General features: G+C 47.3%; 1 protein-coding gene across 6 annotated transcripts; it reads left to right on the top strand.

The window, feature by feature from the left end:
• The first annotated feature begins 1,342 nt into the window (after positions 1-1,342).
• On the top strand, positions 1,343-27,974 carry CEP15 (centrosomal protein 15). 6 transcript variants are annotated; one of them, XM_074198833.1, is made up of 5 exons: positions 1,343-1,424; positions 13,328-13,421; positions 14,861-14,984; positions 25,583-25,657; positions 27,526-27,974. In XM_074198833.1, exons 1-5 carry the CDS (start codon positions 1,382-1,384, stop codon positions 27,655-27,657), a joined length of 468 nt encoding a protein of 155 aa, XP_074054934.1. In that variant the 5' UTR covers positions 1,343-1,381; the 3' UTR covers positions 27,658-27,974. The 6 variants fall into 6 exon arrangements, with proteins under 6 accessions (XP_074054934.1, XP_074054932.1, XP_074054933.1 ...); XM_074198831.1 differs by lacking the exon at positions 1,343-1,424 and adding an exon at positions 7,467-7,662; XM_074198832.1 differs by lacking the exons at positions 1,343-1,424; positions 27,526-27,974 and adding exons at positions 7,467-7,662; positions 25,164-25,373 and having other exon boundaries at positions 25,583-25,623.

The raw sequence follows: 27,974 nt of genomic DNA, 5'->3' as shown, positions 1-27,974 counted from the left end.
AACAAGGGGAACAAAAACGGCAAGTGGAAGACTTTCTGATCTGACAAAGAGTCCCACGTCAGGAAACAGAGGGTGGCGGTGCCTGTCGGTAATCTGCTTTCCCGGGGAAACTGAGGCAGGTGGCTCGAGCTCTCCAGTGACAAGGTGCGGCTAAGCTGATGAGAGTTGGGGAAGTTGGAAGGCCGGCACATCAGTGTTCTGGGCTCATCAGCAGTGGGATCTGGCTGCCAGGGGCACCGGCTTGCCAGATCATACAAGACCCAGCGTCAGCAACGACGAACATGTGCACGTGTGTTACTGTACTCAGCACAGCCGTGCTCTCATTTACCCCGTAACACAGGCCGGCCTGCCAAATCGACAGGTAAGGGCGCCGCTATTGCCCCATTTCACAGGTGAGAAACTGGAGGCAGAGGTCAAGGGGTCACAGGGTGACCTCAGGGTGCCACAAGCTAAGCGCCCGAGGCTGGATTTGAACTCCGCTCCTGCCTTTGTCCCCTGGGCTTGGGGTTCTCTTCTGCGAAATACGGCGGCTGCACCGCGACCCGAGGCCTCAAGTGAACGTGCAGGGACGGACGAGGCGGGCTCGGGGTCCGGGGCTGGGGGGCCTGGGCTGGGGGGCCGGGCTCGGGGGTCCGGGGCTTGGGGGGCCTGGGCTGGGGGGCCGGGCTCGGGGGGCCTGGGCTGGGGGGCCGGACTCGGGGGTCCGGGGCTTGGGGGGCCTGGGCTCAGGGCCTGGTATCGGGGGGGGGGGGGGGGGCCTGGGCTGGGGGGCCGGGCTCGGGGGGCCTGGGCTGGGGGGCCTGGGCTCGGGGGGCCTGGGCTGGGGGGCCGGGCTCGGGGGGCCGGGCTGGGTGGCCGGGCTCGGGGGGCCTGGGCTGGGGGGCCTGGGCTGGGGGGGCCTGGGCTGGGGGGCCTGGGCTGGGGGGCCGGGCTCGGGGGGGCTGGGCTCGGGGGGCCTGGTATCGGGGGGGCCGGGGCTGGGGGGTCTGGGCTGGGGGGCCGGGCTCGGGGGGCCCGGGCTGGGGGGGGGGGGGCCGGGCTCGGGGCCCCGTCTGGTCACCGGAGAGGGCAGGCCGGGCGGCCGCACAGACCCCCGGGGTCAGCGATGACGTCACGGGGCGGGCACGCACCCCGGAGCGACCCCCGCGCACCCCCCGAGGCCGCAGCCCGGACCCCGCGCTAGGCAGGACCTGGGGCGGAGGGGGGAGGGGCGCGGGGCCGCGCGGGGCTCCCACCGCAGGCGCAGGCGCGGGGCGGGGGGGCTGCGGACGTCCCCGGCACGTCCTGCTTTTATACGGACGTACGACGCAGGGGCGCGTCCACGTCCGGACGTCGTGCGTGCGCGTGCGCGTGCGCAGAGGGAGCGCGCCCGGCCAGGACGATGCCGGCGCCCGCGGAGGCGGCCCGGAGGCGGCCCGGGACAGGTGGGGCGGCGCGAGGGGGCAGCGGCGACCCCCGGACACCCGCGCTGCGAGGCTGCTCCGGCCGCGCTCCGCTCCGCCGCGGGGCGCCCTGCGGGGGGCGGGAGGAGGCGCCGGGGGTCCTGCGCGCCCGCGAGGCGGCCCGGCCGGGCGCCGCCCCTCCCCCCGCGCGCCCCCGGGCCCGCTGTGGGGGCGGGGCCTAGGCAGGGGCGTGGCCCGGGCGGGGCGGGGCCTGGGCGGGGGCGGGGCGGGGCGGGGCGGCACCACCTGGGAGACCCGGGAAACCAGGCTCCCTGGAGAGGCAGGCGGGGCCCCGCCCCCCGCAGCGCCTGCCCGGGCCCAGGGGCCAAGGGATGAGAGTCCGCACCGGGAGGGGGCAGCCTCGGAGGACACAGAGGGTTAGGGCACAGAGGGCGGGGGGGGGGGGTGCAGTGCATATAGCACCAGCCCTGGGGTCAGGAGGACCTGGGTTCAAACTCGGCCTCAGATACGTAATAATGACCTAGTTGTGTGGCCTTGGGCAAGCTACTTAACCCCATGGCCTAAAAGAAAATAAAAAGAATTTTTAATAAAATTGACCCAGAAAAAAGTGGATAAGAGATGCCACAGAGGTGTGGAGATGCAGCAGAGGTGAGATCCAAGAGAGATGCAGCAGAGGTATAATCCAGGAGAGATGCAGCAGAGGTGACATTCCCCTGGAGATGCAGCAGAGGTGAGATCCGGGAGAGATGCAGCAGAGGCGAGATCCAGGAGAGATGCAGCAGAGGTGAAATCCTGTGGAGATGCTGCAAGGTGAAATCCAGGAGAGATGCAGGAGAGGTGAGATCCAGAAGGGATGCAGCAGAGGTGAGATCCTTGAGAGATGCAGCAGAGCTGAAATCCCCTGGAGATGCAGCAGAGGTGAAATCCAGGAGAGATGCAGGAGAGGTGAGATCTGGGAGAGATGCAGCAGAGGTGAAATCTCCTGGAGATGCAGCAGAGGTGAAATCCCAAAGAGATGCAACAGAGGTACAATCCAGGAGAGATGCAGCAGAGGTGAGATCCAGAAGGGATGCAGCAGAGGTGAGATCCTTGAGAGATGCAGCAGAGGTGAAATCCCCTGGAGATGCAGCAGAGGTGAAATCCAGGAGAGATGCAGGAGAAGTGAGATCTGGGAGAGATGCAGCAGAGGTGAAATCTCCTGGAGATGCAGCAGAGGTGAAATCCCAAAGAGATGCAACAGAGGTACAATCCAGGAGAGATGCAGCAGAGGTGAGATCCAGAAGGGATGCAGCAGAGGTGAGATCCTTGAGAGATGCAGCAGAGCTGAAATCCCCTGGAGGTGCTGCAGAGGTGAAATCCAGGAGAGATGCAGGAGAAGTGAGATCTGGGAGAGATGCAGCAGAGGTGAAATCTCCTGGAGATGCAGCAGAGGTAAAATCCCAAAGAGATGCAACAGAGGTACAATCCAGGAGAGATGCAGCAGAGGTGAGATCCGGGAGAGATGCAGGAGAGGTGAGATCTGGGAGAGATGCAGCAGAGGTGAAATCTCCTGGAGATGCAGCAGAGGTGAAATCCCAAAGAGATGCAACAGAGGTATAATCCAGGAGAGATGCAGCAGAGGTATAATCCAGGAGAGATGCAGCAGAGGTGAGATCCAGGAGAGATGGCAGCAGAGGTGAAATCCTCTGGAGATGCAGCAGAGGTGAAATCCAGGAGAGATGCAGCAGAGGTGAGATCCAGGAGAGATGCAGCAGAGGTGAGATCCGGGAGACATGCAGCAGAGGTGAAATCCTGGAGACATGCAGCAGAGGTGAGATCTGGGAGAGATGCAGCAGAGGTGAGATCCGGGAGATGCAGCAGAGCTGAAATCCCCTGGAGATGCAGGAGCGGTGAAATGCACTTTAGATGCAGCAGAGGTGAAATCCCCTGGAGATGCAGCAGCGGTGAAATGCACTTTAGATGCAGCAGAGGTGAAATCTTCTGGAGATGCAGCAGAGGTGAGATCCAGGAGAGATGCAGCAGAGGTGAGGTCCAGGAGCGATGCAGCAGAGATGAGGTCCAGGAGAGATGCAGCAGAGGTGAAATCCAGGAGAGATGCAGCAGAGGTGAAATCCTCTGGAGATGCAGCAGAGGTGAGATCCAGGAGAGATGCAGCAGAGGTGAAATCCAGGAGAGATGCAGCAGAGGTGAAATCCTCTGAGGATGCAGCAGCGTCAAAATGCACTTTAGATGCAGCAGAGGTGCAATCCTCTGGAGATGCAGCAGCGGCAAAATGTACTTTAGATGCAGCAGAGGTGAAATCCCCTGGAGATGCAGCAGAGGTGAGATCCAGGAGACATGCAGCAGAGGTGAGATCCGGGAGAGATGCAGCAGAGGTGAGGTCCGGGAGAGATGCAGCAGAGGTGAGATCCGGGAGAGATGCAGCAGAGGTGAGATCCAGGAGAGATGCAGCAGAGGTGAGATCCTTGAGAGATGCAGCAGAGCTGAAATCCCCTGGAGGTGCTGCAGAGGTGAAATCCAGGAGAGATGCAGGAGAAGTGAAATCTGGGAGAGATGCAGCAGAGGTGAAATCTCCTGGAGATGCAGCAGAGGTGAAATCCCAGAGATGCAACAGAGGTACAATCCAGGAGAGATGCAGCAGAGGTGAGATCCGGGAGAGATGCAGGAGAGGTGAGATCCGGGAGATGCAGCAGAGCTGAAATCCCCTGGAGATGCAGGAGTGGTGAAATGCACTTTAGATGCAGCAGAGGTGAAATCCCCTGGAGATGCAGCAGCGGTGAAATGCACTTTAGATGCAGCAGAGGTGAAATCCCCTGGAGATGCAGCAGCGGTGAAATGCACTTTAGATGCAGCAGAGGTGAAATCCTCTGGAGATGCAGCAGAGGTGAGATCCAGGAAAGATGCAGCAGAGGTGAGGTCCGGGAGCGATGCAGCAGAGATGAGGTCCAGGAGAGATGCAGCAGAGGTGAAATCCAGGAGAGATGCAGCAGAGGTGAAATCCTCTGGAGATGCAGCAGAGGTGAGATCCGGGAGAGATGCAACAGAGATGAGATCCAGGAGAGATGCAGCAGAGGTGAAATCCAGGAGAGATGCAGCAGAGGTGAAATCCTCTGAGGATGCAGCAGCGTCAAAATGCACTTTAGATGCAGCAGAGGTGCAATCCTCTGGAGATGCAGCAGTGGCAAAATGTACTTTAGATGCAGCAGAGGTGAAATCCCCTGGAGATGCAGCAGAGGTGAGATCCGGGAGAGATGCAGCAGAGGTGAGATCCAGGAGACATGCAGCAGAGGTGAGATCCAGGAGAGATGCAGCAGAGGTGAGGTCCGGGAGAGATGCAGCAGAGATGAGGTCCAGGAGAGATGCAGCAGAGGTGAAATCCAGGAGAGATGCAGCAGAGGTGAAATCCTCTGGAGATGCAGCAGAGGTGAGATCCGGGAGAGATGCAACAGAGATGAGATCCAGGAGAGATGCAGCAGAGGTGAAATCCTCTGAGGATGCAGCAGCGTCAAAATGCACTTTAGATGCAGCAGAGGTGAAATCCCCTGGAGATGCAGCAGAGGTGAGATCCAGGAGACATGCAGCAGAGGTGAGATCCGGGAGAGATGCAGCAGAGGTGAGATCCAGAAGAGATGCAGCAGAGGTGAAATCCTCTGGAGATGCAGCAGAGGTGAGATTCAGGAGAGATGCAGCAGAGGTGAAATCGTCTGGAGATGCAGCAGAGGTGAAATCGTCTGGAGATGCAGCAGAGGTGAAATCCTCTGGAGATGCAGCAGAGGTGAAATCCTCTGGAGATGCAGCAGAGGTGAGATCCGGGAGAGATGCAGCAGAGGTGAGATCCAGGAGAGATGCAGCAGAGGTGAGATCCTGGAGACATGCAGCAGAGGTGAGATCCGGGAGAGATGCAGCAGAGCTGAAATCCCCTGGAGATGCAGCAGCGCTGAAATGCACTTTAGATGCAGCAGAGGTAAAATCCAGGAGAGATGCAGCAGAGGTGAAATCCGGGAGAGATGCAGGAGAGGTGAGGTCCAGGAGAGATGCAACAGTGGTGAGATCCAGGAGAGATGCAGCAGAGGTGAGATCCGGGAGAGATGCAGCAGAGGTGAGATCCAGGAGAGATGCAGCAGAGGTGAGATCCTTGAGAGATGCAGCAGAGCTGAAATCCCCTGGAGGTGCTGCAGAGGTGAAATCCCCTGGAGATTCAGCAGAGGTGAAATCCAGGAGAGATGCAGCAGAGGTGAGATCCAGGAGAGATGCAGCAGAGGTGAAATCGTCTGGAGATGCAGCAGAGGCGAGATCTGGGAGAGATGCAGCAGAGGTGAAATCCTTTGGAGATGCTGCAAGGTGAAATCCCTCAGAGATTCAGCAGAGGTGAGACCCAGGAGAGATGCAGCAGAGGTGAAATCCTCTGAAGATGTAGCAGAGGCGAGATCTGGGAGAGAGGCAGCAGAGGTGAAATCCTTTGGAGATGCTGCAAGGTGAAATCCCTCAGAGATTCAGCAGAGGTGAGATCCAGGAGAGATGCAGCAGAGCTGAAATCCCCTGGAGGTGCTGCTGAGGTGAAATCCCCTGGAGATTCAGCAGAGGTGAAATCCAGGAGAGATGCAGCAGAGGTGAGATCCAGGAGAGATGCAGCGGAGGTGAAATCGTCTGGAGATGCAGCAGAGGCGAGATCTGGGAGAGATGCAGCAGAGGTGAAATCCTTTGGAGATGCAGCAGAGGTGAGATCCGGGAGAGATGCAGGAGAGGTGAAATCCAGGAGAGATGCAGCAGAGGTGAGATCCTTGAGAGATGCAGCAGAGCTGAAATCCCCTGGAGGTGCTGCAGAGGTGAAATCCTCTGGAGATGCAGCAGAGGTGAAATCTGGGAGAGATGCAGGAGAGGTGAGATCCGGGAGAGGTGAGGTGCAGCAGAGGTGAGATCCAGGAGAGATGCAGCAGAGGTGAGATCCTTGAGAGATGCATCAGAGCTGAAATCCCCTGGAGATGTAGCAGAGGTGAGATCCGGGAGAGATGCAGCAGAGGTGAAATCCTCTGGAGATGCAGCAGAGGTGAGATCCAGGAGAGATGCAGCAGAGGTGAGATCCTGGAGATGCAGCAGAGCTGAAATCCCCTGGAGATGCAGCAGCGGTGAAATGCACTTTAGATGCAGCAGAGGTGAAATCCCCTGGAGATGCAGCAGTGGTGAAATGCACTTTAGATGCAGCAGAGGTGAAATCCTCTGGAGATGCAGCAGTGGCAAAATGCACTTTAGATGCAGCAGAGGTGAAATCCTCCGGAGATGCAGCAGAGGTGAAATCCTGTGTAGATGCAGTAGCGGCAAAATGCACTTTAGATGCAGCAGAGGTGAAATCCCCTGGAGATGCAGCAGCGGTGAGATCTGGGAGAGATGCAACAGAGATGAGATCCAGGAGAGATGCAGCAGAGATGAGATCTGGGAGAGATGCAGCAGAGGTGAAATCCTCTGAAGATGCAGCAGTGTCAAAATGCACTTTAGATGTAGCAGAGGTGCAGTCTTCTGGAGATGCAGCAGTGGCAAAATGCACTTTAGATGCAGCAGAGGTGAAATCCTCTGGAGATGCGGCAGAGGTGAAATCCTCTGGAGATGCAGCAGAGGTGAAATCCAGGAGAGATGCAGGAGAGGTGAGATCTGGGAGAGATGCAGCAGAGGTGAAATCTTCTGGAGATGCAGCAGAGATGAAATCCAGGAGAGATGCAGCAGAGCTGAGATCCAGGAGAGATGGCAGCAGAGGTGAAATCCTCTGGAAATGCAGCAGAGGTAAGATCCAGGAGAGATGTAGCAGAGGTGAAATCCGGGAGAGATGCAGCAGAGGTGAGATCCTGGAGACATGCAGCAGAGATGAGATCTGGGAGAGATGCAGCAGCAGCAAAATGCACTTTAGATGCAGCAGAGGTGAGATCCTTGAGATGCAGCAGAGGTGAGATCTTTGAGAGATGCAGCAGAGCTGAAATCCCCTGGAGATGCAGCAGCGGTGAAATGCACTTTAGATGCAGCAGAGGTGAGATCCGGGAGAGATGCAGCAGAGGTGAAATCCTTTGAAGATGCAGCAGCGTCAAAATGCACTTTAGATGCAGCAGAGGTGCAATCCTCTGGAGATGCAGCAGCGGCAAAATGCACTTTAGATGCAGCAGAGGTGCAATCCTCTGGAGATGCAGCAGCGGCAAAATGCACTTTAGATGCAGCAGAGGTGAAATACCCTGGAGATGCAGCAGAGGTGAGATCCAGGAGACATACAGCAGAGGTGAGATCCAGGAGAGATGCAGCAGAGTACAATCGCCAGACCTTGGTACCCTATTGGATGGGGTGGATGAGAAATAGTGATTAGTTCAGGATGCCTCCTAGGTTTTGAGTCTGAGGCCCTGGGAGCTTGGAGTTACCTCTGCAGTAAAATAGTAAAGGTAGAAAGATGCAATGGCTTGGTGGAAGCAGATAATGAATTCTGTTTTGGACATGATTATTGTCTTGCTGTATGAGACATTCAGTTAAATATCTCCAATCGCCATTTAATGTAGATTAGAAGAGATGTTAGAATTGGGTAAATCTGAAAATTTTCACCATAAACCTGATAATTGATTATCTGGAGGCTGACATCATCAAGTGAAATAGTATAGGAGAAAATGGTCCAGGCAATAGCCTTGGAGGACAGTCATGGTTCATGGATGTAACCTAGATGAATATTTAGCCAAAAAATTTGAGAAGTCATAGGGGTACTAGGAGAGAGCAGTGTCACAAAAACTAATAGAGTATCAAGAAAAGGTTGATGGGCCATGTTAAAGTCTTCAGGAAGGATGAAGATTGACAGAAGACTATTAGATTTGTCAGTTGAGTAAAGGTGGGACCTCTGGATGGCCTAATGTCTAGAGCACAATTTCTAGAATCAGGAGGCCCTGAGTTCAAATCCAGTTTCAGACTCTTACTAACTTTATAATCCTAGGTAAGTCCCTTAACCTTTTTTTTTGACTTTAACATTTTTTGCAAGGCAAATGGGGTTAAGTGGCTTGCTCAAGGCCACACAGCTAGGTAATTATTAAGTGTCTGAGATCAGATTTGAACCCAGGTACTCCTGACTCCAAGGCCATTCCTCTATCCACTGTGCCACCTAGCCACCCACAAGTCCCTTAATCTTGATTTTTACTTTCTCCTACCCCATCTCACCCCCCCCCCAAAAAAAAAACAAAAAAGAGGTTGAGAGAAATCATTGGTAACTCTAGAGAGAGAGTTTCATTTGAATGATGAGAATGGAAGCCAGAGTGTGGACCTTAAGAGAGAGTTGGTATGACATGGAGGGTACTGTTTGAAGCCGGAAGGTGAGTAAGAGAGAGGCAATTTGCTACAAAACATTAAATGTAGTGGGATCACTTGGGTATATGGAAGAGTTTGCTTTGGCAAGGAAAGGGGAGGAGAAGGCAATGGGGAAGGTGATTGTGAGGGGAGGATGAGAGAAATGGGAACTCTTGCTTTTTTCAGTGAAATATTAGGCAGGGGTCTTAGCTAGGTTGGAGGTAAGGAGAAAAAAGGGACCTTGGGAATTTTGAGGAGGGATATGGAATTGTGAATAGATCTTTAAAGGTTCACAGACTGACCTCTGTCTAAGATTATACACCCAAGAGACCTAAGATCATAGATTGACAGCTAGGAGTGGGCTTGGAGGCCATCAAGTCTTACCTGATTTTGTATTTTATTATTTTTTTTTTTTTTTAGATTTTTGCAAGGCAAATGGGGTTAAGTGGCTTGCCCAAGGCCAGACAACTAGGTAATTATTAAGTGTCTGAGACTGGATTTGAATCCAGGTACTCCTGACTCCAGGGCTGGTGCTCCTTCCACTGCACCACCTAACTGCCCCATTTTATTTTATTTTATGTTATTATTTTTAGGTTTTTTCAGGACAAATGGGGTTAAGTGGCTTGCCCAAAGCCACATGGCTAGGTAATTAAGTGTCTGAAATCTGGATTTGAACTCAGGTCCTAATTCTGTAAGTGAGGAAACAGGTACATAGAAGACATGTGATTTATCCAGGGTTACACAGGTGCTAACTATCTGAGGTAGAATTGGATGCTAGATCTTCTTGCTGCCAGGATTGTCTCAACCCCTTTTAAAGTTGTCAGCTCCTTGAGGTCAGGAACTATTTCTTTTTCCTTTTTGTCCCCAGAGCCTAGCATTTTATCTGATAGTAAATGTATGTCGATTGAATTTTTCCCTCATTTTCCATCCTATCATTTCCTCTACTGGTGTGATTGTACTTGCTTCATTTTTCAAATAGAGAAATTGGTTCACACGTAGGCAAAAATCCCCTTGTGGACACACAGCTCAGGTTTAAGGTAATCTATCCCAATCTGATCATTATTTCTGGTGATTTTTGTTTGTTTCTAAACTAAACAAGGCAGAGTAGTGAATCAAGACCTGGGCTTAAAGACAAGAAGAGCTTCTTGTGTAGCCCCGGCAAGCTTAACCTCTTGGGCTCCCCAAGCAGATTTCCCAGAAAGGGTTTCCTAACCTGGGTTCTGTGAGAACTTGTCATTTGTTTGGGGCCATTTGGCAACTGTATTTCAGTGTAATTAGTTTTTTTTGTAATTTTACATATTTTTATGCATTTAAAATAATGCTTAGGTTTCACCAGACTGCCAAAAAGCATCCATGTCACAAAAAAAAAGATTAAAAAAATCAAAACAAACCTCTAGAGCTAAACATTTTTTTTAAGGTTTTTACAAGGCAAACGGGGTTAAGTGGCTTGCCCAAGCCCACACGGCTAGGTAATTATTAAGTGTCTGAGACGGGATTTGAACCCAGGTACTCCTGACTCCAGGGCCAGTGCTTTATCCACTACGCCACCTAGCTGCCCCTAGAACTAAACATTTTTGAAAGAGTTCTAGTCTGCACTTATTGAGGGATCTCCTCATTTCATGTTGCTGTATCAGTGCAATACCAGGTCCCTATATTACTACTTTTAAACAAATTCCTATATCTTGTGGCTTAGTAGGAAGACTTGGATTAGAATCAAAAGACCAGCTTGGAATTCTGCCTCTAGACCTATTGAGGAAAGGTTTCCTTATGTAATAGAGACAGTGTTGAATTTGGAGTTAGAAAGACACAGGTTTGAATTTTACCTCAAACAGTTGCTAATTTTGTGATCTTTAGTCTTTCTGGATCTCAGTTTCCTCATGTGTAAAATTAGGGAGTTGTACTAGGGTTCTTAGGTCCCTAGAGCAAGCCTCCTGTAACTTTAATCATGATAAAAAATTCCCATTGTAATGGGAAAGGTCCTGACTCTCCAGGCAGAGGACCTAACATGCCCCAATGACATTGGGTGAGTCTTCTTGTCTCCTGGGCCTTGGTTTCCTTCTTTGTAAAGGGAAGGAATTGAACTAGGAAGCCTCTGAGGTCCCTTCTCTTCTGAATGTCTTCTCAGTTTATAGCTTTGGAGCCCTAACTGCCCAGAGTCAGATACCTGATCTGGTCCTACACCAGCCTGCTGCCTTCCAGCAGCTGTTCAGTGGCTTGGAGGGGGATCCTGGCTTCCTGAAGCAGTGCTGAGGGGGCACAGATCCCAGGGAGGCTGAGCTGAGAGAGCCCTTTGAGGGCTCCTTCTCCAAACTACCTACCCTACCCATTCTTTTTTTATTTAGTTTTTTTTTTTTTGGTAAGGCAGTGGGGTTAAGTGGCTTTCCCAAGGCCACACAGCTAGGTAATTATTAAGTGTCTAAGACCGGATTTGAACCCAGATACTCCTGACTCCAGGGCCGGTGCTCTATCTACTGTGCCACCTAGCTGCCCTCCTACCCATTCTCAAGAACAGCCCAGGAGGATGCAGGTTGGAGTGGCTCCATCATGGCACATCCTTGGCCAGAGGAACAATTAAGAATCGTCTGTTAGGGAAACGTGGTGCAGAGGGGAGAGTGCTGCAACAGGAGGAAGGGCTTGCGTTCAGTTCTGCCTCTGACACAGGCTGTATGATTTGGGGGCCAGGTCCTTGATCTTTCTGGGCTTCAGATTTCTCCCCTCTAAAATAAAATGTTTACGCTATTAGATAGTGCCCTGGATAGAGTGCTGGGCCTGGAGTCAGAAAGCCCTGAATTTAAATCCAGCCACATACACTTTACTGGCTGTGTGATCTTGGTCACAGCACTGTTTGCCTCAGTTTCCTCATTTATACAATAAGGATAATAACACCTACCACATGGATCAAATGAGGTTGTAGCTGTAAAGTTCTTAATGCAGAGCCTGGCTCATCCTAAGTACTATTTAAATATTAGCTGCTACTACTATTATTTTTATTTTAGGAATAAATTTTTGCTCTCTTGTCTTAGGTGAAAGTGGAGGGTTAGAGGGGAAGGGGGAAAGGGCAGAGTTTTCTTTCCGGCCTTGTCTTAAACCAGTGTGCCACTTGGAAAAGTAACCTTGGGGGATGGTCACTGACGTGTCCAGACTAAAATGACTCCAGGGATTTCTTTTCTGTGATAAGTGAAACTGTACCCTTCCTATGCAACAGCGCAGGTGAAGAGGGGTAGGAAAGTTGTCTGGATTTATCAATTTTTCTTTTAAGTTAATGAAACCAGTGTATTTTTCTGTATTTCCCAAATCCCTTCATTTACAGAGGGAACTGAAGTCTTAGTTGAGGAGCAGTGATTTTGCTAAGGTCAGCCAAGAATGAAATAGCAGCTGACCAAAGACACAATAATTTTAGCAATAAATGACATTTATATATTGATTTAAGATTTGCAGAGGGCTTTATATATATGAAGGGGAGATGTGATGTCCCCCCTTCCCCATGCATTCTTCCACATCCATTATTTCATTTGAACTTTGCAGTCACCCCTTAAGTTGGGTACATGGGTATCAGCCTCATGTTGTACAAGAGGAACAGACTCCAGAAAGGCCACAGGACTAGTGACTGACAAAGGTATCCACTGCCCATGGATGCTCTGCTGGCTTTCAGTACAGGTTTATTCAGGTGATGGGTGGCTTGAATTTGCCCTACTGCCCAAGAGACCATGGGCCCAGAGAGTCAACATGAATTCCCAAGGTCAGCACCTTTTTGACTCCCAGGCAAGTCCTTTTCTGTGCTCTCATTCTGCCACACATGCCAGTACACTGGCTAATATGACAACCAGGTAAGCCTCCCATCAACAGAATGCACAGTTTTGTAAAATTCCTTCTCAATGTCCAATATAAGCCTCCAGTTGTTGGTGCAGGGAACCTGTTTGTCTAACAAATGACATAGTTTGCCATTCACTTTTGGGACATAGTATATTATTCACCTGAATAGTATTTTCCTATTTGAAAAAAGAGTTAATGGTATTTTGGCATCTGTCTCCTCTTAAAAGGAGAAACTAGAGGTTTAAACACAAAGTTTAAACTATTATTCTCATTAATTTGGTCTCCTGTTTAAAAATTTTGTATGTTTTTCTAACAGTGTCACATATTAATTTAAACAAAATAGCTACTGTTTTCCTTTTTTAATGGTTTGATAAAATCTTCATAGTTTAGCTTGTGAATTTTTCTTCAACAAATGTTAAACATTGAAAGAGTAGCAGCTACACGAGAAGGGTTTTTTTTCCCATAAGTAGGGGCACATTCTAGGAGCTGACACATTTCAGGATATCTGCTTTGCCTCTCTAGGGATGGGTACTTTTTTTTTTTAGATTTTTATAAGGCAGTGGAGTTAAGTGACTTGACCAAGATCATACAGCTAGGTCATTATTAAGTGTCTGAGGCTGGATTTTAACTCAGGTCCTCCTGACTCCAGGGCCAGTGTTCCTGGATTACCCCATGGGTACTTTTTTTTGAAAGAAGACAGACATTGGCAGTATTCCAGATGTCCACTGCTTCTGAGCTTACTACCTGTTGCAGCTTTAGAGGAGTAACTTTACACTGCTTTCAATTTTGTTTTTGTTTTCTGACTGTAACAGAGAGCTTACATCACCACCGCGGAGGCCTGGCTAAAGAAATGGGGATGCCCTATTTCAGCAAAGAAGTTCAACTTACTAAAAAACATGAAGAAATGTAAGAACTTTGAATATATAAATTGTATTAAGTTTACTTAATTATGTATCCACAGGGAGATTTTATATAACAGAAACTGTTCAATCTACGCTAACAGATTGCGTGTAATTGACAGATGTCACGGGCTCTTGAAAGTCAGAGATTAAAAGGACAAATGACGTTCGTGTTATTTCCTTTAGCTCATGATCACAAGGTTTTTTTCCCTGCCAAAGCCCCAATGGATAGGCCACCAGGACCTGAAGTCAGATGCCGCGAGCCCCCATCCTGTCTCTGGCCCTCATTGGCTGGGGGGACCCTGGGGCAAGTCCTTGAACCACTTTGACCCCTGGCTTCTGCATCTGTGACTCCTTTCTCTCCCTCTCTAGGGGTTGTGAGACTTGAATGAGACCTTGTTGCTCAAGGGCTGTATAAACTGTAAAGCCCTGTCCGTGTCCACTGTGACTGGTGAGCCTTATTCTGTAAAGTTCTGGATTCTTATTCTCGTTCTAAGGCTTGCTAAACAGAGTTGTGGTCCCATCTTTTTGGAAATTCTTTATTCTTCCTGTTATGTAATATTTTGGTTTTAAGTTTCTGTCATCTTCTAAGTACTGATATCATGACTTGCTTACTATTAATAACAAGGTTGAACTATTCTGAAATACTATCTTGCTGATGAGAAATATTTATATCTATCTGTATGTAAATAATATCTACGTATAGAATAGATAATTTTTTACCTAATTTTTGTGGCCCTACTTTCAAAATTTTTCTTCTATATAAACATCTTAGTTGTGTGTTTGTACACACACACTCACATAGACACACGCACATGCACACACACACACACACACACACACACATATCCTGTACCATCATCTTTCTCCTAGAGAAAGGAGAGTAGTGTTTGTATTGCTTCTTCAGACATATGGAAGTTTAGCACAATTCTAAATGTGTCACATCAGATGCAGGGGGTACCGAAGTGTTAAACAGAAGGTTTCATGTAGCGAGTTAAGCACCAACGTTATGTATGTGTGTGGAGGTATATCGAATTGTGTGTGTGTACATGAAGATTTGTATTACAGTATATGTTTTCACCCCAAATTAAAACATATCCTTGAAACTCCAAAATAAAACTGCACAAGAAGAAAGAAGGACCAGGAAGACACAATCTTGTATACAGAGTGTGCTTCAGGAATATGACTAAGAGTAGAAGCAATTTCCCCAGATTGACCTAAAAAAGTTGTGTTGGAGCTGGATCACCTAAGTAAATAGTACTTCATGCCTCATTCTTCTCTTGACTCTCCAATCAACTCACATTGTCATTGGTCTGCAATGCCTTGGGAGTCATAAAGGAAGAGCAATTCAAAGATGTCTTAATGAATTGGGAAAACAGTGAAAGGAAAGGTTTTATGTAATGTGCTTTTCCACCTCTGTTGATTTCATTTATTAATTTTTTCTAGACTAGCACAAAGATTACAGCTACTTCAAGAAATGGAGGATCGTAATAACCAGAAAGCTGAAAAAAAGGCAGCTCACCTAAAATCGGCTAATCTAGCCTTTAAAAGGAATCAGAGCCTTTTAAATGTAAGTAACGTTCATGACATGGGTGGAGGTGATTTGTAAATTTTCTGAAACTTTTCTTTGTATGGTTGGGAATATTACATTTTTAAGTGAATTACATAATTTAAATTTCAGTTATTTTGTGCTAAGAAACTGGTAGCTTTTTACAAATATGTATTTTGAGTTGGATAAGCAAAGGTATTTTTTTACTCACTGAGATAAGAAAATTGAAGTATATTTAAAGAAATTATTTAAACTCCTTTGTGTGTAGAAATGAAATCAAAATCAGTTTTATGCTTGAGGTAAGATTTCAGACAAAATGTAATCTCTTGTCCCAGAGTAGGAATGACATCTGAATTAAGCTCCGTAGAGTTCTCTTTCACAAAAGTAAAGACTCTGTATTACTTAGAAACATCCCCATGTAGGAGGGTTTGTGCGTGAGGAGACAGATTTAGTGACATGGAAGGTGGTGTGAGTTGGCTTCCTTCAGGGCCGGCTGCTTCTCTTTCAGTCTCCCGTGGGGAGGAAGAACCCATCCTGTGTTGATTTCCACTATGTGCCTCTGTCCATTCCTCCATCCCTCCATCCACAGTGGACCTCTGGCCCAGCTCCCACTTATCTTCCAGGCCACTGTGATCTGTGGACGCATTTGGTCTTGTATTTTCAGAGACAACGGACCTTTCTCTTTCACCATCTCTCTTTCCCTATAAGTCAGTTGCTTTTCAGCTTCTGGTAGTTCGAGCCACAGCAACTTAAGAGTTGCAGCTACAGTGCTACTTAAGCATCGGAGTTTACCATATGTCTTCCTTGCCAATGATGTTTGCACTGTTTATTTTAAAATGGAAAATATATGATAATCTCAATTTCTGTCATGAAATGTCAAAAAGGGAAAAAAAAAAACCCTTCCTCAAAATTGGCAGGCTTGTGTTGTAGCCACCCGCAGCAGCCTGCCAAAGTGGTGTTTAGACTCCGAGTGGACTCGGTTTGTTCCAGTGTCTCTTATTAGTCAGCAAGTATTGATTGAATGTGTCCTATGCGCTCAGCGCAGTGGGGAAACAAGCTGAAGAGCTTGAGATCCAACTCAAAACAACCAGGGAACAGTTCAAGACGGTGTAGGAGGAGATTGTGAATTGGGTGGGCAGGTAAATGGGGCCCAGGGAGATCCTGGACCCCGGGGGTCCTAGACTAGCAAGCATGGGATCCCTGATCCTGTGCAATCCCAGAGAGCCCCAAGGAGGCAGTGGGGAAGCTGCCAGGGCAGATTGGGGTTGATAGAAGCGCAGGGATTAGATCTGCTGAGGAATGGAGAAATGGCTTGGAGCCAGGGCCCAGCCTGTAGAGCTGGAGGCAGAAGCCCTGGGTGCAATTTCTGCCCCAGACACAAAGTCGCCATGTGGCCAGGAACAAATCATTAAATCCTTTTGAACCAGTTTCCTCATTGACACCATCAACGTGATGTGTCCTTCTGAGAGTTAGTGTAAATTCGGGTGAGACAATGTCCACAAAGGGCTCTTCTGCTTCAGAGCATCACATCCACGTCTGTTGTTACTGCATTTGAAAGAGCTAGAAGCAGCAGGCCCAGAGATGAAGGACGTCATGTCCGAGAGAGGACCCAGTTCTTGACCGGAGCCACCAGAGCCTCCTTCCCCTCCTGAGCCGCAGAGTGAGGCCCCAGACCCAGGAGGAGCCGCCTGGGTGACAGTGCCCCAAGAGCAAGACCAGAGCAGAGCCGGCAGAGGCCACTGCTCAGAGAGTGGGAGTGAGCCCTGCCCAGGACCCCTGCCCTTGAGGAGCTTCCTCCCTAATGGGAGTGGGGGGGGGAGCTCAGACAGGGAAGGGGATGCAGAGCCCCCATCCTGATCCAGAGATCTCTGGGGCTCTCCTCTCCAACATGATTGTGAGACTCTGAATTTCAAAAGCTGCAGCATCAGGAGGGATGCTAGGAGCTGTGCCCAGCAGTTGGGCAGCTTGCAGAGTGCTTCAGAGTGAGGGGTAGCAAGGGGGGGTATGTCTGTGAGTGTGAATGTGGTTTGTGTGTGTGTGTGTGTGTGTGTGTGTGTGTACTTCGCATAGAACAGAATGGATTAAGCCTTTATTAGGCACTTGCAGTATATTCTCTTCCTTGGTCCAGGGCCTGGGGAGGACGGGGAGCCGGCTGTGCCCGGGGCCTGGGTTGGGCTGGATCAGGGCATCCTCCTGGGATCTGGATGGAAGATAAATTTGAGGAGAGGGAGCCAGGAAAGTTTTCTCAAGGAGCTGTGGCTGGGCTTCTAGAATGCAGGTGAGGTGGCCGGGGAGGCTGGAGGTTCAGAGAGGGCCCTGCAGCCTCTGCAGGGGCTGTTTCCAGAGAAATACTGATGCAATGGATTGATTGTAGAGCTTGTGTGATCCTGCGATTGGGTCCCAGATCTCATCTCTAGTGTCCATCACCTCTCATTAAAAGGTTTCCCAATGGTCAAGCAATGAAATGGCTGAAAGTGAACTCAAAATAAGGTCATTGGAATGAAGGCAACAAAAAAGGGAATTGTCCACTGAGTTTATTTTGAATTTTTTTTTCAGTCATACAGTAAAATGAAGTCTTTTCAGGGACTTGTAGAATCTTAAAGCCGAAAGAAATCCCAGAGCTAATTTTGTCCAACTTCTATTTTTTTGCAGATGGGTTAAGGTATTTAGGGTCTCATGGTGCATTTTAACCTTTATTATGCTCTAGCCTCAGTTTCCTCATCTGTAAAATGGGTGCACCAGCCCACCCAGAATGGCTCAGGACATGCACATCCTCCCACCTGTCTGGTTGGAGCTAGAAGGTGTTCTCAGGTCTTCCTGGCTGCCTTTCAGTTCTAATAATGAGAGAAAAGAGAAATTTGGAGACAAAGTACATGTGAGGGGAGATTTGATGCAGGGCCTTTTTGTTGAGATCTTTCTTTGTACAGTGTGGGGAGGGGGCCTGCTTCAGATGGATGGCAGAAAGCTCTAGAGAGAGGACCAAGGTTACCTGAGGCACATTCTACTCACTTTGTATTTGTAGACCTCTCAGTCCTTGTGGCTCCCGGACCTCCTGTGTGCCGATCTTTGTGTTGAGCACTTGGATGTAAGGCAAATAGAGCGGCACTCTAATGTTCTGAGAGAGACCAGCTGTGCCGGGAGAAATACAGAAGTCTTTGAAGTTCTACTTGGGTTGTGACTGTCAGGGCCCGGGGAGGGGGTTCCCTCAGTGGACCCTTTGCAGCCCTAGTAGAAGGAAGTCAAGCTTAGGGTGGACCTCTCCCAACTGACCCAATCTGGGCCTCAGATGGTATCCACCTCGTGGGCAGCAGGGTCCTGATAGAAACTCCAGCTTGGGGATGCCCCACCGAAGCTCCTGTTTCTCTGGCATGACTTTCAAGAATCTAGGGCCGCTAGATGCTGTAGTGAATGGAGGTGCCACTGGGGGCCCCCAAAATCCTCTGGATACCTACTGTTGAAGAGATGGCTGGGACTGAGTGTTTGTGGGCCTGGGATCTCATCCGAGTAGATTGGGAGCTTAGTTGATTTCAGTCTATGCTCATCTCCCCTCAACTTCCTGTGAATCTTCTTTAACTCTATCTTACTCTTTACAGCCTTTCTTTTAAATGCCCCTTCCCTCTGTGGTAGGGGGCATTTTATTTTGTTCAATTACATAGAAAGATAACTTTAACATTAATTTTTTTTTAAAAAACAACTTTGAATTCCAAATTTTCTCCTTCTCTTTCCTCCACGATCCCAGATTTGATTTAGGTTATATATGTGCAGTCACATAAAACACTTTCCATATTAGTCATGTTGTGAAAGAAGAAACAGTTTACAAAAAAAATTACCAAACTGTATAAAAAGAAAAAATAATGGAAAAATAGGGGAAATGAAAATAGTAGGCTTGGATCTTACATTCAGATTCCATCATTTCTTTCCCTGGATGTGGATAACATTTTCCATCATGCATGTTTTGGAATTGGTAGAAGCAATATTTTCACATGTCTCCCAATGCAGGTTAGAGTTATTTTTTTCTTAAAAATTATTGTGACCATCTTTGAGACTTGGTTGGCAGCAGGCTCAGACTGTCAACATTTCCTCATCTCCAGGTCGAGACAACCCCCAGCAGCTTGGGTGTCCCTCCCTGAGGCTGGGTTGATGGATCTTGGAGGGCAGCAGGCAAGAATGTGCTCAGTGTCCTTGTGCTGCTGGGACTGTTGATGATCTTGGAGGATCTCCCTTTGTTCCAGTGTCAAATCTAATCCACCAAGAGACTGGCCCACATCAGGTCCATGCACAACATCCATGATCCCCTCATGTCCAAGATCTTCCTACTCCAACCTCTAACAAGGATGTCAGAATAATCTCCCTAAACCATGTTTGATGTCACCTCTGTTTCCTATTTTTTCAATGGCTTGCCATTGAGAACTTTTAGAATAAAATTGATTCCTTTGTGAAACCTCCAGAATTTGGGCCCCAAACTCCATGGAGTTAACCAGCCAATCAAATAAAACTAAGTGACCACTCCAAGAAACTGCTCCTTCATTTTCTCTGCCCTTTGTACTGCTCTCACTCATGATGGAAGGCAGGAAGGGGCTGGGTTGCCTCTGACAATTAGCAGCTGTGTGTTCACGGCTGATCATGGAACCAGTCTCATTATCTGCCCCTATATAATGGGGATAATGATGCCCACCTTTTAGGGTTTTTCTGATGCTGGAGTGACAACATACTGACACAGTATTTTGCACATTTCAAAGTTCTGTCTAAATGTTATTTACTTTTCTCCATCTTCCCTCACCGTGCATCTCGCTGGACGGGATTGGCCAGCTCCTTCATATTCTACAGGGGAGGACGCTGAAAGCGATGAAGCAACTTGCTCATGGTCATAAGGTAGTAAAGAACAGACCCAAGCCTTCATGGCCCCTCTTCCCTTCTCCTCTGATCTGGAGGAGCCCCAAGCTGAAAGGTCCCCTCTGAGTTAGCTAGATTCCATCTATTTGTGGACTTGCCTCATCTCCCCTTCCGGATTATTAACATGGAGGCAGGAGCCACGTCTTGGTCAGGTCCACCCTCTCCATGAACTGAGTGCACAGAAGAGACTGCATTGATCAGCTAATAACGGCTACTGGAGATGAGGAAGCTTCGACCCTGTACTTTGGGCTACAGAAGCCTGGATATTTTTTTACTAACTGAACCAGGTTTAGATGAAATGTAGCAGTGAACACCACTGCTCACTGAAGTCCCTTCAAAAAAAAGCCAGCTGTGATGGTTAAGGTAACTTACTCCTCTCCTGTACATGGCATGGCTGGCTGGACTGTTTTAAGCTGCAGGGAGGTCCATTTAGGAGAGGAAAGGGTGTTGGGCAAGGACCGCCGAAGGTAGGCTGCTTGTGATGGTGATGTGCAGTGATGGAGGCTACAAGAAGCTAGCCACAGTCACCTCTAAGGATTTCCTTTTACAGCAACCCCATGAGAATGTAGGCTGCAAAGTTGTTTTTCAATTATTTCTGGCTCTTGGTGATCACATTTAGGCCTTCCTTGGCAGAGATACACGAGTGGTTTACTGTTTTCTTCTCCAACTCATTTGACAGATGAGGAAACTGGGGATGAGAAGGTGAAGCGACTTGCCCAGGGTCCCAGAGCTAACAAGTGCCTGAGGCTGGATTTGAACTCAGAAAAAAATGAGTCTTCAGATCTCAGGCCCAGTGGTCTCTATCTGTTGTGCCCCCCCCCCCCAGCTGGCCCATTGCAGTGAATAATAATCAAGTCAAAACTCATTACATGAACTGAAGTGATCATTAATCTGTATCAGCCTGAACTAGGTTTTTGAAACTTATTTTTAACTATGGAGCTACAAATGATATATAAATGTTTATGTTGATAATATGCATTTCTGTAGTCTCCTTCCCAAATTTGCTCAAAATTAGACTGAATTCATTCTAAATTTTGTGTAGTTTTAAATCTGCTTAAGACTCACCCATCTCATCCTCTCATCTTCTCCAGCTGACTCACCATTATCTCTACCTTCCAATCTTCAGTTTCTTCCTATCTACTCATTCTTTCTCTGCTATCTAAAAATGGGCTGGAATTTCTGCAAACCTTTAAAAACAAAACAAAAGAAAATCTCTCCCTACATTCAACCGTTTCTGATAGCTGTTGGTCTATGTATCCTCTTCATTTTTCTGCCAAACTCAAAGTTCATCTCTACCCAATATCTTCACTTCCTCTCTTCCTATTCTCTTCTGTTTGTTTTTTGTTTGTTTGTTTGTTTTTAGTTTTTGCAAGGCAATGAGGTTAAGTTTCTTGCCCAAGGCCACACAGTCAGGTATTTATTCAGTGTCTGAGACCAGATTTGAACTCAGGTCCTCCTGACTCCAGGGCTGGTGCTCTAGCCACCCCTAACTGTTCTCTTCTAAACCATTCTTGGATGGCGAGGTGGCACAGTGGAGAGAGAGCCTGGGGTCTGGAGTCACGAAAACCTGAGTTCAAATCTGGCCTTAACTTGGTCACCTTGGGCAAGTCACTTCACACCTAGTTGCTTTAGTTTTTTACCTGTAAAATAAGATGGAGAAGGAAATGGTAAATTACTTCATTATCTTTGCAAAGAAAACCCCAGAAAGGGTCAAAAAGAGTCGGACCTGACTGAAAAGACTCAACAATGACAAATTATCTTTGCTCTGACTTCTGGCCTCGGAAAACTCCTCAGAAAATACTCACCTAGAAGTTATCAGAAGCCATGAACAGCTCTTGCAGCTCTATCTCCGTTGTCTGCTTCTTCTCTTGGTCTTCTCTGATTTTCAGGCTCCTGCCCTCTTCCAGTTCTTCTCTGCCCCTTGTCTGTTCATTTACCATAGTGTAGGTGAACCCTAAGCCTTCACCCTCGGCCCTCTGTGCACTCTTAGTGACCACATTAGTGAATTTAATGAACACTCAGGCCTTTGTTCTAGCTGTCTTCCTGGCCTGCACTACATTCTCCTTCTGACTCAATATCTCTTACTTTCTTCCAGACTCAACTCAGATTCTGCCTTTGACATGACTCCCCCTGCCTCCATTCTTGGTGCATTCCCTTCTCAAACTTCCTGTCACTCATTCTGTAGCGTTTTGTCTCATGTCTCTCAACCTTTTGTCTCTTTTGTTGGGGTGTAAGCTTTTTGAGGACAGGAACTTCATCAGTCTAACTATGAACACAAGAAACTGAAAAAGACCATATGAAAGCCCGGTGAATGGGCATGTAGCAGAGAATGCCAGCAGGAGTGGCCTGTACCTCCAGGAACGTGGTATCCAGAACAAATTGAAGCTTGCAATGAAAGCTAAAACTGGCAAACATTCTCCCCCTTTTTCCTTTTAAAACTATTTTGGGAGTATGGAGAAAATTTAAACATGTAGGATCTGAAGTTACTGGGACTTGAGTTCAAATTCACTCTCAGAATTTCCTAGCTGTGACCCCTGGCAAGTCACTTAATTGCTTCAGTTTCTTCATCTGTAAGACAGGTATAATAATGTACCTTCCTTCCCAGGATTGTTGTGAGGATCTGATGAAATAACATTTGAAAGCATTTTGCAAACCTTAAAACATCTTATAAATGTTGACTGTTATTAAGAACATCTGCTTGGAGAGAATGAGATAAGAGAAAGGACAGTAATGCCAAGGTGCAGCCACTTCTGTGTTTATTTGCTCCTCAAGAGAAGAGAAATGACTCCTTGGGGCACACAAGACAAAGAAAGTAGTACAGACCAGATGAAAAGACATCTGTTGAAGCCCTTTGTGTGGGTTAAATCTGGGGAATCCTGAGGGAAGAGTGAGGCAGCCCCAAGGCAGAAGTGGAGAGTGGTCTGGAAGGTAGAGCCGCAGACCAGAGCATGAGACCCCCCGTGGTCACTGGGTGGGATGGTAAGGGTGGGGGGCAAAGATGAGTGCTCCCATTTGGGTGCAGGAATTAGAAGATTGGTGTGAAATGTCCTTTTGAGTGACAAAACCTTATTTCTTTGTAATGTTGAACCCCTGGTAGTGCCAAGGGCATTGGTGGTGAACACATTCTTTTCTAAGTCTTCAGTAGCTGCAGCCATCAAGGACCCAAGAGCTTTGTCTCCACAACAGTAGACAGGCCAGTCTCAGAAGAGACTCGGCGCCTAGCCTGGGGGGCGGCTCCTCTGCCTGGTCCTGGAGTCCTATGAATTCTGACTCTTTACTGTTCTTCACCTCCATGTGCGCCTCACTTCAGGGATTTTGCCTGTTTTCCACTCAGGTTGCAGCCCTAGTTTAGACCATTAGTACCTGTCATCCTTTTTGTTTCTATATCTTATTTAATGTGTGTCTGTATTATATATCTGTATCTTTGACATCTTTTATTTTTATGTCACCCACATTTCCCCCAGTTCTGCTTCATGATGCATCGGTTCGTTGAAGGCCTTCTATGTTTCTAATTTATTACATTCCTCTTATTTGTAGTTTGCTGTAGTGTGGCAGTTTGCTATACTGTTTTCCCAAACTGAACATTTACCTGGTTCTGGCTCTTTGCTACCATGAAAAGTGCTGCTCTAAACATTTTGGTGTGTTTGGAAGCTTCCTTCCTATCAAGTTTCCTTGGGGGAGAAGCCCAACCTTCTCAGGCAGCCTCATGGGATAGATTCTGCAGCTTCCTAACTTGTCTTCCTGCCTCTGTTTTCTCCCTCTCCAGCCTGTCCTTCGTGTTGCTGCAGATCGATCCATTTGTCCTCTTGTGAAGAAATTTGCCCCATTAACTGCCCCCAAGACTGCCCCCTTGACTCTCGCCCATCCTCTTCTACCTCCTTCCCTACTGCCCCCAGGGCTCCAGCCAGACTCTGGCTCCCCCTTGAATCTCCATCCTTGGGCATCTTCTCCTCCTTTGGGACCCTGGCCAGGTGTCCTCTACTCTGATCAGTCAACCCTGGGACAGACTGTGGCATACCAATAGAAGTGCAGCAGCCCCGCGTCAGGAAGCTTCACGTCTCCAGGACACCTTCCATTCTGCCTTCTGCGCCCTTCAAACTTGTGTTCTGGTCCTTTGTGTCCACTCCTCTCCTCCCCATTGGATTATGTGTTTCCAGTGTCTTCCATATAGGAAACAATTAATTTTCACTGAGTTGGATGGGATGCAATTGAACCTACCATTTTAATAAGTAGTTTTGAGCAACTTTTCTGGGAACTCAATTCTGGCACTTCTTTGATTTTTCTGTGGGTTTTTTTTTTTCTGAAACCAATTAAGTCCTTGCTCTCCCGGAGCCATACATTATTTCAGGCTAGGGTCTCATACACTCCCATACCCCTGTCCGGGTTCTGCTTTTCTCGTTCTCTCACTAGCTTTCGGCTTTCAGAGGCAGGACGGGCAAGCTGTTTAATAGGCTTTCTGTTCCTAAAGTGACTATTTCTTCTTCAGATCGCCTTCCTCTAGACAGCAGGTGCAGCAGTGGTTGTACAACTTTGGGAAGTCCCTTTAGGGAATTTCCTGTTTTTCCCTTTTACTCTTCACACCCATTCCCTGCTCCCGCCGCCGCTGCCATCTGCTCTCCTTTTTCTCCTGTTCAGTATTGGCTTCTTCACACCCCACTCCCACGCCCCTTCCCATCTCTCTCCGTCTGTCCAACAGCCCTGTACTTAGATTTCTCCAGTGTTTGTTCATAGATCGGAGAACTTTCCCTTTTTCTAGCAACTTAGGAATCTCAGAGTTGACACAGATTTATTTTTTGTTTTGATTATTTTAGCCTCCTTGAATTTGACTCTCGTAGCAGTAGGTAAATGGAGCCAGATGCTGATCTTTTAAGGAGGCAGCAAAAGGTAAAGCAGCAGAGTTCAGGGGATTGGTAAACAGTGTGTTTTAGTTCCAGATTTGGTGTTCTAAGCACTATCGAGGTAAGAACCTACCAAACTGTAAATAAAGTTCAGGTACCATAGTTGTTTTAGACTCTGTTAGTTAAAGACAAAACAATATACATACAGAAGTTAAAGTCAAGTGAAAACTATTTCTTCTTTAAAATAAAGAGCCCCTGCCTCTTCTGAGATTTTCTAACTGCAGAGGCCCATATTATAAACTCTAGCAACTCCATAAATCTAGAAATCATTTCTAGAAGAGTTGAATATTTAAGAATGTATTTCTAAAAGGCAATGATTTCTTTTCTACATTTTCAGTTTTGATCCATAAATAATCTCCTGCTCAGGTATCATGACTTTGGTTGGTTTGTGCTCCCTCTGCCGCTGCAGATCGCATCCCCTCTGCCCGTGGTGCTTGGGGCTACCACCCCCTCCGGCCTCCATAGCATGGCCAGAGCTGACTGCCCTCTGAGCACGAGTAGAAGATGGGATCCTCGGATTATATCCTCATGGGAGGGCAGTAAGAGAGGATCCCGGCGGCTCTCACGACGGGTGTGAGGAGTCAGAAAACCAGGACACAACTTTGGAGGAAAGCTCCTGGCAAGTGTTGGCTCAATAATTGCTTTGAAGTAGCCTTCATATGTAAGGAACAGGTTGATTGAGTTGAGGGTTCAGGTCTCATGCTGATGTCTTCATGATATCATTGCAAAGAGCATGTAGAATTTACTCTGTAAATCAGATACAGATTGGAAACATTTGTATATCTATATACCCATATGCACCTTTAAAATATTGATTTCTGTCCACAGGATATAAGAACACTAGAAGAGAAGTTTGAAAAAAAAATATATTCACAGTCATCTCCTGAAATAGATCATCTTCAGGTAAGACTCTTGGGTCACCTTCAGACACCTACCTCTAGGCTGGCATTCATTGAGCATCCAGATATTTATAAGCTTTCTCGATCTAGCCCTTTAAAGGACGTTTCAAATTTTAATCAAGTGAAAGAAATATTTATCAAAGTCCTGTTTACTTTTTATGAGATTTTATTTATATGAGGAGTCCTGTTAAACAAAAATAGGAGACTAGGATCTTAAGGTGATGATATAGAAATCGTAATGAGCATTTCACTTGAAATCTGTGTCCTCTCTGCTCAATTTAAAAATAGCGTTCACAGTCTCTTCACAGAAAGTTTAATAAGTGGCCTGAATATATGTTTGTTATGGAGTATGGCTTCTAAGTGTTATATTCTGTGAAGCTCAGGAACAGATTGGGGGAAAGTTTGGCAGAAACATACATTATTTGCTATACGAAAATGTTCACGATGAGAAGGAATTGATTGCAGGCTTTGGGAGAGATTGAGGTTATTTTTCTCTTGGAAAGATGGTCTTTGTCTTAATACTATTTAGCTGTCTGTTAAATTAGGCTCCACTTTCTGGGAGCTCTTAAATTGTCCTTCAGCTGTCTGTGCCATCCAAGAGAAGAAGGAAGCTAGAGCGGGAGCTAGAAGGAAGCTTGGTCTCCTCAGACGGGCATCTCTGATTTTGGTGCTGTAGGTGGGCCGAGGGCATGGCTGGTTCTTCGTGGAACTCTCCCTTGCTCTTGTTTGGCCAGGGGTCGCTCCCTCACTAAGCATTCATCTAGCCACAGATAGCTAAGAAGCTCCCAGCCCTAGGCCACAGTGTCCTGAACGGTGCGGTGGACATGTCTGGCTGGTACTCAGATCATAGGTATAATTTCATGGGATTGGGGTAGAGCTGTGTTACATATTTGTATAGACCCTCATAGGTTTACATTTGCCACACCATTTCTATACAAGAGTTATTTCTCAAAGCTTGAATGAGATTGATGTCACTCTTAACAAAATGCCCCTAAAAGAGTTCTTTGGGAACTCTGGCTCTTTTTAGCCACATACAGCAGAAACTGAGAACCCCAGCAAAGGTTGGACCTGGCAGGGCTGCAGTTGAGGAAGCTGAGCACCCCAGGTTGTTGCCATTAAACCTTCTCAGCCCTAGTCCTATGGAAAAGCCACTGGGGCTTCCTGGGGTTAGTGGAGTTTGTGCAATGGACTTTGACATTGTTCAGTTATTCAAGTCACGGGGAAAACAAATGCTACCTGTAAAATGGAGTCTTCTTCTAAAGGATAAAAAACGAATCGCCAACTTTGCCTTCAAAATTTACCCAAGTACCAAGCTACAATAATACGAACTGGTCTGTTGCCTAATACTATAGTATCTCTTTAAAAATAAATTTTGAAGCAGTAAATAATGTATTTTATAATTTCATCATGAAACTTCCATCCTGGTGATTGGGGCCCCTGAGGGCAGGGACTGTTTTTTGCCTCTTTTTGTACACCCAGTGTTTGACCTGGTACGTAGTAGGCACTTAATACATGCTCATTGCCTGGTTTGAAAATCCAAACCCAGAAATGGACGGCGTTCCCCCTCCCAGCTCCTTCCGGCTGTTAGCCACCAGAGGGCGTGTCAAATCACCGCAAAACTTAATCAGAACCCTGTATTTCTGCCAACCTCTGTGGTTTTGCTGAGAAATTTGAAAATTGAGGAGTAAGTAGCCAGCTTTTTTTTTCTAAAATTAACATAAAATGTTCTGTAGGGAAATTGCATTCCACATATATATGCATGTATGAGTGTGTGTCTGTATTTAAGCGAATAAACATTTAGACTGTTTTGAAAAGCCAAGTTCCATTGCTTGTTTTGCCTTTTTCCTTTTTGGGTTTTGTTTTTTTTTTCAGACTCTCTACTGGGCCTCGGTAGAAGAACAGGCCCCCAAGTGGGTGCAGTTCCTTTTGGGAAGAACACAACATCCCATTGGTGTTAGAGATCAGAATCCAGCAGGAAATGACATCAAAGACACCGAGAGATAGCCACAATAAAGATGTGATTTCTCCTGGGGCTTCGATGCAGAACATCTGCTCAGGGCAGCCAAACCTATCTGGACGGTGTCTCAATCCACAGGAATTTGTTCATCCAGTAATGTGAATTCTGATACCTATCTAACTGGCAATAGGGAGAATTCTAAAATCTAATGGAAATTTTGTTAAACCAGGACTGAAGTACTTTATAATCTTTTGAAAGAATAATGAGAATTGTTTTTGCTTTTAATCTGGCATTTCATTAAACTTTTTAGGAGTGTAAAAGAAAATTTTGAAAAATGAACTGAATTAAATAAGTAATGAAACTA

Source organism: Macrotis lagotis, chromosome 8 (assembly GCF_037893015.1).
Source record: "Macrotis lagotis isolate mMagLag1 chromosome 8, bilby.v1.9.chrom.fasta, whole genome shotgun sequence".
NCBI lineage: Eukaryota > Metazoa > Chordata > Mammalia > Peramelemorphia > Peramelidae > Macrotis > Macrotis lagotis.
Note: the sequence above shows the minus strand (reverse complement) of the source record. Positions and strands in the feature narration are given on the sequence as shown.